This window comes from Anneissia japonica, unplaced genomic scaffold (genome assembly GCF_011630105.1).
Source record: "Anneissia japonica isolate Jap-2015-1 unplaced genomic scaffold, ASM1163010v1 scaffold287834_len5846547_cov211, whole genome shotgun sequence".
Taxonomy (NCBI): domain Eukaryota; kingdom Metazoa; phylum Echinodermata; class Crinoidea; order Comatulida; family Comatulidae; genus Anneissia; species Anneissia japonica.
This window is the reverse complement of record NW_022704992.1, coordinates 2,407,376-2,417,354: the sequence shown is the minus strand read 5'-3', so window position 1 is coordinate 2,417,354 and position 9,979 is coordinate 2,407,376. Positions and strand designations below refer to the sequence as shown.

The 9,979-nt window shown below is 34.0% G+C and overlaps 2 protein-coding genes and 1 long non-coding RNA gene across 3 annotated transcripts in view; 2 read left to right on the top strand and 1 right to left on the bottom strand.

Annotated features, from left to right (window-relative positions):
• The window catches only part of LOC117105119, a 3,755-nt gene extending 1,334 nt beyond the window's left edge, over positions 1 to 2,421 (top strand). The window contains exons 2-3 of the long non-coding RNA XR_004444860.1: positions 923 to 1,015; positions 2,386 to 2,421. This is a non-coding gene — a long non-coding RNA (uncharacterized LOC117105119). The remainder of the gene's footprint in view (positions 1 to 922; positions 1,016 to 2,385) is intronic.
• The window catches only part of LOC117105117 (collagen alpha-1(I) chain-like), an 11,663-nt gene extending 4,067 nt beyond the window's left edge, over positions 1 to 7,596 (bottom strand). The window contains exons 1-12 of the mRNA XM_033246168.1: positions 7,458 to 7,596; positions 4,277 to 4,448; positions 3,647 to 3,732; positions 3,194 to 3,287; positions 2,405 to 2,766; positions 2,179 to 2,301; positions 1,853 to 1,879; positions 1,413 to 1,493; positions 1,203 to 1,265; positions 942 to 1,022; positions 666 to 762; positions 442 to 581 (exon numbers count right to left, since the gene is read on the bottom strand). Coding sequence (XP_033102059.1) covers positions 442 to 581; positions 666 to 762; positions 942 to 1,022; positions 1,203 to 1,265; positions 1,413 to 1,493; positions 1,853 to 1,879; positions 2,179 to 2,301; positions 2,405 to 2,766; positions 3,194 to 3,287; positions 3,647 to 3,732; positions 4,277 to 4,373 — 1,251 coding nt within the window. The 5' untranslated portion in view covers positions 4,374 to 4,448; positions 7,458 to 7,596. The remainder of the gene's footprint in view (positions 1 to 441; positions 582 to 665; positions 763 to 941; positions 1,023 to 1,202; positions 1,266 to 1,412; positions 1,494 to 1,852; positions 1,880 to 2,178; positions 2,302 to 2,404; positions 2,767 to 3,193; positions 3,288 to 3,646; positions 3,733 to 4,276; positions 4,449 to 7,457) is intronic.
• LOC117105115 overlaps positions 1 to 8,322 on the top strand; it is a 30,980-nt gene extending 22,658 nt beyond the window's left edge. The window contains exons 7-8 of the mRNA XM_033246164.1: positions 7,119 to 7,194; positions 7,340 to 8,322. Coding sequence (XP_033102055.1) covers positions 7,119 to 7,150 — 32 coding nt within the window. The 3' untranslated portion in view covers positions 7,151 to 7,194; positions 7,340 to 8,322. The remainder of the gene's footprint in view (positions 1 to 7,118; positions 7,195 to 7,339) is intronic.
• Positions 8,323 to 9,979: the final 1,657 nt, after the last annotated feature.

Genomic DNA, 9,979 nt, shown 5'->3' with positions numbered 1-9,979 from the left:
TTGTCAAGCAATTTTGTATTCTTTACCACACAAAAAGTCCTTAACGACAACAGCGCGTATTTTGACGCGCTTTTTTGATTTCACGAACTAACACAATTGAATTTAATTGTGTTAGTTCGTGATGTGAGCGAAGGAATATTAGGCTTAAAAGAAGGATTTTTTTCCAAGATCCAATTAAGGCTCTGTAGATCCATTATATCTTACAGGAGAGGTAAATTGCATATTTGAGAACCATTTGGTAGCCCAGTGTTTTTATCGAAATCATATATCAAGAATAATGATGTTTTCATTTTTCCTATCGGTTGTGTTTCTCCACCATGATATAGGCTTATCTAGATAAGCTGTCAAAATCCACTTTCGTTTGCCTGACTATCCTTACAATGTAATTTACGGTAGTGGAGTTAAGTTTGCCAAATAGGCCCAAACCTACTGTTTACGTACCCCGTGCATTACAGTGTCGCCTTTTTCACCTTTTTGCCCATTGATGCCCTTAGGACCTGATGGTCCTGGCCTCCCTGGTAGACCAGGTGCTCCGGGAATTCCCATCAGGCCTCTATCACCTTTTCGGCCATCGAGTCCGTCTGTTCAAGATATAAGATAAATATAAAACGCAAATTGATGTATGACGTATTAAAAGCGCTTGCAACACTTCAAAGTTTACTTACCAAACCCATTTGGTCCGACTGGTCCAGGGAGACCATCATTACCCCTGATGCCCTTAATTCCAGATGGGCCAATATGTCCAGGCTTCCCTAGCTTACCCTGAAATAAAAGACAAATTCTATTTTAATAACAAGACACCAAATATGAACGAAATCAAAACATCAGAAATACTGAAAATTAAAATGAAATTTACTATATTTAATGAAAAATCCATTCATCGTTAGCCAGCCATTCTCATTGATATTTTGTTTGTATACAGGTAGTCTAAAAGTACATACCCTTCTCCCGCGTCGACCTCGTAACCCTTGGGACCCCTTCGGACCGATGGGACCTTCAGCGCCTTGGATTCCAGGTAAGCCCTATACAATTTGCATATATAATATTCACTTTATCGTTATAATTATGTAATCATATTAATTATGCGATATTACGTAATAGCAGTAGGCTTATTTTCCCATAATACACGTATTTCATTTGAAAAACACTGTAAAACGAGCATTAGTATTATCTAATCATACTAATGACGTAATTGTATTTACCGGGATTCCGTCTACTCCAGAAGTCCCTGGTTTTCCTGTCGCACCTGTTTTCCCTGGACGGCCCTGTAACGATATCAAAGATTACATTTAATCCTACCGACTAACACTAATAATAAGACATGATAACCGTCTAACCATTAATGCTTGCAGTACGGTACTAGTAATAAAGTAAATATAAATGTTTAACATCATAAATATACCGTAACTTACTGTTTCACCTTTCTCGCCAGCGCTCCCCTTTCTGCCACGCGGTCCGACTTCACCTTTTTTACCTGGTTGTCCTGGTATACCCTTTAAAGAAGTATGAGTTAATAAATAGTTACCGGTGCGGTTAAAACCATTATTTCTATATAGTTATATTTTAAAATTCACTGGAAGCCGGCCGGTTCACCAGGATCGGATGCATAATTTTTTAAACGATGTCTAGATGAATGATGATTCATGATCAGTATCTGCTACGAAATATTGTAATTTAGAATTTGTATCCCATTTTGTATTTTCTTTCTATTAAAAAATAAAATACGACAGTGGTAAAACCGTGGGCACGTACCCCTGTGCACCTCCCTAAACCCTCCCCTGCTCACATCCTGGCGAACAGTACACATGCAACATTGTTTTATTTTTCTAAATTCTACTAACTTTAATCTTACCTTCTCACCAGTACTTCCCTTTGGTCCCTAAAATTTTGAAACAAAAAAATCGTTCACCTATAAACAAGTACAAATTTTACTTCGCAGATTCCATGAAATTAAAATGAAATAAATATTTAAAAAATATATATATAAATTGAAATACTAAATGGAACATGTGAAAGCTCTTTACAAAATTAGACTTCCTTGTTCTCTGCATAGTGAATGAAATGAAGATTATAATACGATTGTTAGGCAATAGACCCAGAACGGCAACAACACAACAGAATGACAAACCAAACAAACCCCCGCACGTCGCACTGTCACCTTCCGACTCTCACATTTACCTCCTTTCCTGGAGATCCCGATGGTCCAGGCCGCCCATTCTTTCCTCTTTCTCCCTTAGGTCCTACAGGGCCAACACATTCTGGTAAATTCTGGATAACTCTACATTCTTCATTTATGGCATTCTATTCGATTGAAAACAGTCAGTCTATTAATTTATGTTGTTATTTCAGTATTTTGTTCCTTTATAAATTTATATTACGAGACAGGCACAAAAGGAGCATTTACCTTGGTTACTTGACGTCCGGTCGATTCTGTTGCTTGTGGATTATTAATAACGTCATGGGCGTCTGAAAGTGATGCAATTGATGGAGGAGGAGGTGGTGGAATGATGGGAGGGGGAGGTATGTGGATGATGCCACTATCATTTGATTTGTCATGTTGCGTAATCTTGATATTAACGGTGTGCTCTTGTAGCGCTGGCGGAAGCTCCGTTGTAATGGAATAATTGATACCAAGATCTTGCATTTGTTTACGTAATGATGGTGGGGGAGGGGGAATCATTGGGGGAGGCGGAAGCGTCACCATAATGGTTATCGATTTTTTTCCTGATGATGTTGACTCATTTATATTCCGATTAATTACTTTTTCTGAAAACAAATTAGGAAATGATATGAAAATAGTTTAATAAAAATGACAGTTATAATAATAATAATAATATTAATAATAATAAAAATATAGGCCTACTAAATAATTATAATAGGCCTAAATAATAACATAAACACCATCACCACCAAAAAAGATAACAACAATAATACATTTTCCTTACACTCCCCAAATATTATACACTTGTTCATTTGAACGTGGGGTAACTCGAAATTTATAATTGAGCGTAGAGGGCAGCAAGCATCGTTGTTATTCATATCATAAGGAAGATCCATTCCTGATGATGACATAATTAATGTCGAAATATTGAATTTAAACACGACAGCGTGTATTTCAATACTTGGAGTATGTATTATACTTTCTTATCTGAGATTAATCAGTGGACCTTTTAGAAAACAAAATAGTTTCTACCTGTACATTTCTGGCAGCATTCACCTTCTTCTTTGACATATACTTCACAGTCTAAAACTGGACAGGGTTGCCGTTTGCATTTCAAATCTCCATTCTACGGAGTGCATTGTAACAAAATGAAATGAACAGTAAGTGAATGTAGGAATAAATGAATGGATAGAAAGACATATTGATGTTTTATCTTGATTACTGGTAACATAATCGATCCTTCATTTCTACATTTTATCGACGCAATTCGATCTCTTTCATAAGTTCTTCGATGTATATATGACTGCCAAACTGATTATTTGAAAATTAATGGCTGAAAATAAATCAGATAGCTAGCATTCCTGTCACGTGACACTGACTATTTACAAATTAATTACAGTAAATAAATCAAATAAGGTGTCCTGAGATGATTTTTCTTGCTCAAATAAAATACCACTAGATTACTAAATATAAATCGATGCTTACTTTACAGGTACACCGCCGGCACGGATCCCCCGGTGAAATAAAACTTTGTTTATGCACAAACATTATTCCTTGATAAGCACACGAGGCTACAATTATAAATATAAATTTAATATATTATTTACTTTAAATATTTGTTTTTTTTTAATGTATTTTTATGTGAATATTTTTTATGTGAATTTTTTATTTTATTTGTTTGTTTGTGTGTTTGTTTGTGTGTTTGCTAGCTTGCTAGCTAGCTAGCTGGCTTGCTTTCTTATTTATTTATTTATTTATTTATTTATTTATTTATTTATTTATTTATTTATTTATTTATTTATCACATTACCATTCCTTGTTTCTAAATAATAACACTTCAAATGAAAAGTTTATAATTGTAAAAACAAAAAGAAAATAGTTTCAATATAGGCCTATTACCGCACATTTTTACATGTTTCTTACAAATAATATTTATTTCTGATTTTAATTTTCTTTCACCTATAAAATTGAGATAACCAAAGAAGTAATCAAAAATTGCATTGGGTATAAAGTGATAATGATAACTTCAATAACAACAACAATGACTGGGAAAATCAAAATAAGATTTCTTTTATTAGGCCTCACATTTTTGTTTCAAAACGACGAAATACATACCTTTATCCTTATTCTTGAATTTCTTTGCATCGGCTTGTGGCGTCATCCATATTAGAAGGACAACAATGAAGACCAAAACAGTCCACACTTTACCCATTTTTAAAATCTTTGAAGCACATGTACGTTAGGTCTGAGAAAATGTAATAACTTCCATACCAATAAATTAATCAGTCTGTAAATCAATATGAATTATTTCATCAATCATACAATCAATGATATGTAGCAAGCAAAATCAATTTGAAAATCAAACAAATCAGTCAATCGATAAATGAACCAACCAATCAAATCAATAATAATAATAATAATAATAATAATAATAATAATAATAATAATAATAATAATAATAATAATAATAATAGTTTATTATTTTTTTCACGGTTAAACTTGACTCAACAGAAATTTTTTTAATTGATTTTCAGCAAGGCCGTGTCCTTAAACTAATCGAATCTGACTAAAATATACATTAAAACTTTAAATTAGAGTGAAGACATTTGAGGCCTACATACTGTGCATTTAAACCACGTAAAGATTAAAATACATTTAAAACTGTATAAATACAATTGATGCATCAATCAATAATAATAAATTAATAATCAATCAATAAATCGAGCAATCAGATTTTAGAGGTTACAGAAAACCAGCCTGATCTAACACAGTGTTTACACAGTCCCGGTTCTCCGCCACGTATTGGTTCATTCTTACCCAGAAAAGATGTTTCCTGCGATATAGGAACTAAGTAGACATTTCATTGCAAGATGTTATAAATATAAGCTATTTAGAGACGGAGAAATTAATCTCTCACGGAGTAATAGAGTGATTTTTTTCAGGAATATTCCAACAACCTAATTTAGCTTTATGTTGTATTTCGAAATAATATATGCGTTCGATTGACGGTATCTATGGATGGCCACCGGTTGTGGCCTACATACTATCGGCGAGCAGTTGAAACCAGGCTTAAATTAAATGAGTTGTTTTAATGAAGACGTGTAGCATAATTTATAATAGTCAGACCTAGTTAATCAAGATCAGAAAGAGAGAATGACATTTTTTAAAGTCCAATTTAATGGCAAGGGATAATCGCAAGTATAGACATGTTCCTTGTCTTATCGAAATTCACAATTCGGCCTAGCTCAATAATAATAATATTAATAATAATAATAATAATAATAATAATAATAATAATTATTATTATTATTATTATTATTAATATAAATTATTCAAACATAAAATAAATATAAGATAAAAATACAAAAACAATAAACCAACAGTAGAGGTAAAATGCCATCAACACTTCAGATTTTATTAAATAATATTGACAAGAAATAATTATTCAAACAAAAACCATGATATCCATTTCACAATTATTTGATTCTGTAACGTACGGTATCTTGTCTGCATTTGCATTAATCAATCTATACCTAAATAGCTACTGGGATAATCCAACCATTGATTACCATACAAATTTCTTGTATTTACAAACATTATTTATTGTGCCGAACGGAGAAATGTGAGGGTGTGTGGACAGCTGGAAATCCAATGGCCCTCACATATCACCCATCAAGTCGTCTATTGGTTTCAAGACAAAATATTACTTTCTTATCATCTCAGTACTGACTCTAAACTCATGACACGTCAACACACATTAGCCCCGGGGCCGCTGGGTCTGGCATGTTGGAATGACGTCAGCAATAAGGTCAGAGCGCTCAGTTAGTTTAGAGAGGTTAACAAACATTCTTTACGGACAAAAATTATTAATAAGTGTAAATATCTTATATTCAGAGAAAGTTGTCCTTGTAAATAAGTTGAACATAATACCATTGTAGAAATTACCCTAATGATGAAAAAAGATCAAATGAAACTATATAGGCTATGTTGAGTAGAAACTGCTGTGACGAAATCGACTGCTAGATAACTTTAATATTTATGTCCAGACGTCATAGGGGCCTATCTATGATAATTGGCACGGCGCACCAGCTACGGACCTATGCATGATTTCAATTAATTAGAAGATGTGGAGTTGCTACACTCCCGTTGATTTCGTAGCCTAAAGCTCCGTACACACTATCAATTTTATGTGATCAATTTGTGTGATGTGCCCATATGTTGGCATGATGATCATAATTACATTAAAATATGGGCAAATCACATTTTTGTTACATAAAAGTTGATAGTGGGGTCCGAGATTAAGAATCTATTGAGTGTGCGCGATAACGTGGACAGTATCATCCCGCGAAATTTGCGCGTCATGGTATCAGGATGCGCGAAATGCAGTACGGTACAGTACTATACCCTATAAAGTTGCGTATTGATCAGTTGTGGTCGGACGTCATCATATTCATGAATGTATACACTGTATTATGATGTCCAATAGAAAAAGTAATAATTTTGCTAGGGGCATTACGGAACAATCAATGAATGTACAAGTATGATGATCAACGAACGTACATCTGAGACTATCTAGCTAGACAAGGCAACATCTGGCGCCTGCGGGTCTGCTTCGTTATATATAGGATATGCCAAAAACAATATCTATAATAATTATGTATTGACTTTAGCTGGTGATTATTCATAATCAGCATTCACAAGGTAATACATTAATGGCAATCAGCTTTGGAGTGTGGCGATATACTTATTAAATTACCTTGAGAAAACGATGTACGATAGTGATGTTGTTGCACGATAGTGATGTTGATAAAGATGATGATGATGATGATGATGATGATGATGATAATGATTTGATTATCATGTTGTAGTCTTGATTTCGATCTCCATCATCGTTAGGAATGTAGTTATCATTATAACGATACTGATCATCTTTGACAATAATTTTCAAAATTTTCAGGAGCACCGCCCTGTCATGAGAAATATACTTAGTGCCAGCATAGGTCTCCGTAGTGCAGTGACCCATGTGGTGTAAGGTATTTACTCCGTTTCTTTTAAAGATGATATATCCATATCAATATAATATTTAAATACACATTGACCTAAATATCAGCAATGTTAATCACTTTTTGCAATAAAGTTGTAATGTAATAAACTTGTAATGATATATTACGTTACAAGGTGCCTCATCCTGTGATAACCTATTCGGGACGGCGTCACCAACGTCAAGTAGGCGAGATAACATCTACAATCATGCACAGTTAGCCTTGAGCTCTACAACGCATCATCCGTTACTTACCAAAGCAGATCATATGTACAGTATGTCGTACTGTCATCCCGAGAACAAGGCTCCCGACTCTGGTAATTAGAAGATTTGGTATTAGGAATCGGTAGGCACTGGTTCACATGTGCAAGATCAGTATATACCCACTTAGCACTAGGCACCCGGCGCGACTTCCACCTGATTCGTGAAGATCCTGCAGCGAACGGAAACATTACGGAAATTATTGTATTAACAGGAAGAAGTCGTAGATTTGTGATCCTAAATTTAATTATGGTTGATGAAATTTTTGTTATTATAATGTCTAGTTCATCTGTGTAATGACTTAAAATAATAGCGATCTATTATTCGTTTCGATAGTCGAAGGAGAATAATAAGATATTTTAATTTTATAAATCAATAATAAAGATGACTGGTAAATAAACACGACTAATGTCGTTATATTTGAAAAGTCGAATGTACCAATGACAAGTAATTCTTTACACATTATTATAAGAAAGGACAGACATTGAAGGTTTGGTTGTTGTGGAGAAGCTTTGCCGGATTTTGCGTGTGTCACGGGCGATCATGTAAATAAAACTATTATAAGCATTAATTGGGAGAAAAAAAATGCAATTGTTAGTAGCCAAGTGTTGTGTGATTAAGAATACAGACAAAGTACAAGAAATTAGTAATAGACTGCACAGAAAATCACACAGCAAATTTAATCATATTGTAGGAATGACACAAACAATTTTCAGAGTTCCAATTAGTCTCTCACGTTTATTCGTTTAGGTGATTTACCGAAAATGAAATTAGCTCGTCATTCTGTCATAGTTCAATTGCTGAGCGTTCTCGATTGTTCAAATATTTTAAAATAAAATCCTATTGTTTGTATTGCTAAGTTGTTTTTTTATTTTTTTTTTAATTTTGAGTAAGACAAATCGGTAACTTTAAAAATATTAGAATAAAAGTATTTTTCCCGCCAATTTTAACAGACGTATAAAATACAGTTCCAATATTCGCTTATGCATTTGTCTATAATTTGAGAAATTGTGTGTGAAAGGAATGTAACTCAGTAAGGAAATATTTTGGTGGATCTTTTTTTTTTGTTATTTTACGCAAAGTTTTAAGCTTAATTTTTTATGTTTTCCTGATTTTGTAATAGGCCTATTTAACGCGGGGTTTCGTCAATAGCCTGTGACAAACATTAACGCGTAGAAATGTGCTCATGTAGGCCTATCTTATCTTGAGGTGCAGAGAGTCAATTTTCACATGCTTTCGCGCGAAATATGTTTACATACTATTTGGTATAAATTGATCGTGTGAAGGCAGATTTAATTTTAATTAATATTTGTTTGAACGAGCAGTTGTCCATTAGTATACTCTTGAAAATGTAAACCATTTATAAGTGTCGGGATTGCCTATTGTAACGCGTTATGCGTGGTTATAGAGCGCGATACGTGGATAATGACCATTGTATCACTCGTTACTGACCTTCATCTACCAGCGTCTGAATCTCACTCAACGATTAGAAACAATTAGTATTTCTTTCGTATTGGCATCATCGATCACGTTAAAATAGGCCTAAGGTTGATCACGTGACCGACGTGTAACCGATAATGGCAATACTTCAAATGTAGGCCTGTGACAGATTGAAAACATTTAAAGACGATCCATCAAGCAATCTTGACAGGTTGATGAATGATATCAAATGCCAATATTCTAGTTTGTGAAGTCATAGTATTAGTGTACATCATCGTCATCGTCTTACTGGCTATAGCTAAAACGAGAGGAAGGCATATACAGGCCTATGATGCAAGTTTTATGTAAATAGATACATTACATGAATATAAATATAATAATTGTAGTGTCTATTAAATCATATTTACACCAAAACATATTGGTTCGCGACGGGATCGAGCCTCAGACCCTCCGACTATGCACTTTGTCAACTTGTTAAGTTGATATATATACGGTATAATGTCAAATATATTATAAGGCCTTCGAATAAATATCATTTTAAACCAAATGATATTTAAGAGCGATTTTCGATTTCGTTTATCATATTCGACCATGTATATTTCTCAAGGCCTCATCATGAGCACCGCTGAAGGGTCAAAGAAACCATGACGAAAGCGTTGTGATGCCCAATGATCAGTTTGTATAAATTTCAGTAGTAAATTTTTGATAGAATCCTCTTGCTTTAAAAATAATAACCAACTCAGTGCTATTTGATTTAATATAAATTGTGTTTTGTCACGAGTGATTGGCGCGTGTGTGGGAAAAACGATAAATTTGAAGATGAAGTTTTCTGGAAAAAATATCCTTCTGCTAAAATCAGAGAAGACACGTACACGGTTATCGTCGGTGGAATTAATAGTAAATGACATTGACATAATATTATTTGTATAATGCATCGTGTTCTCATTCGATCAGTACTACAGTACATACAAAACAGATATAACGAACCCACTATCAGAATTAGGTAGCTGTTGATGCTCTACCAACTAAGCACTGGTGATAATCTTGTACGTGTGTCTCCTTGGTTATGCAGGAGG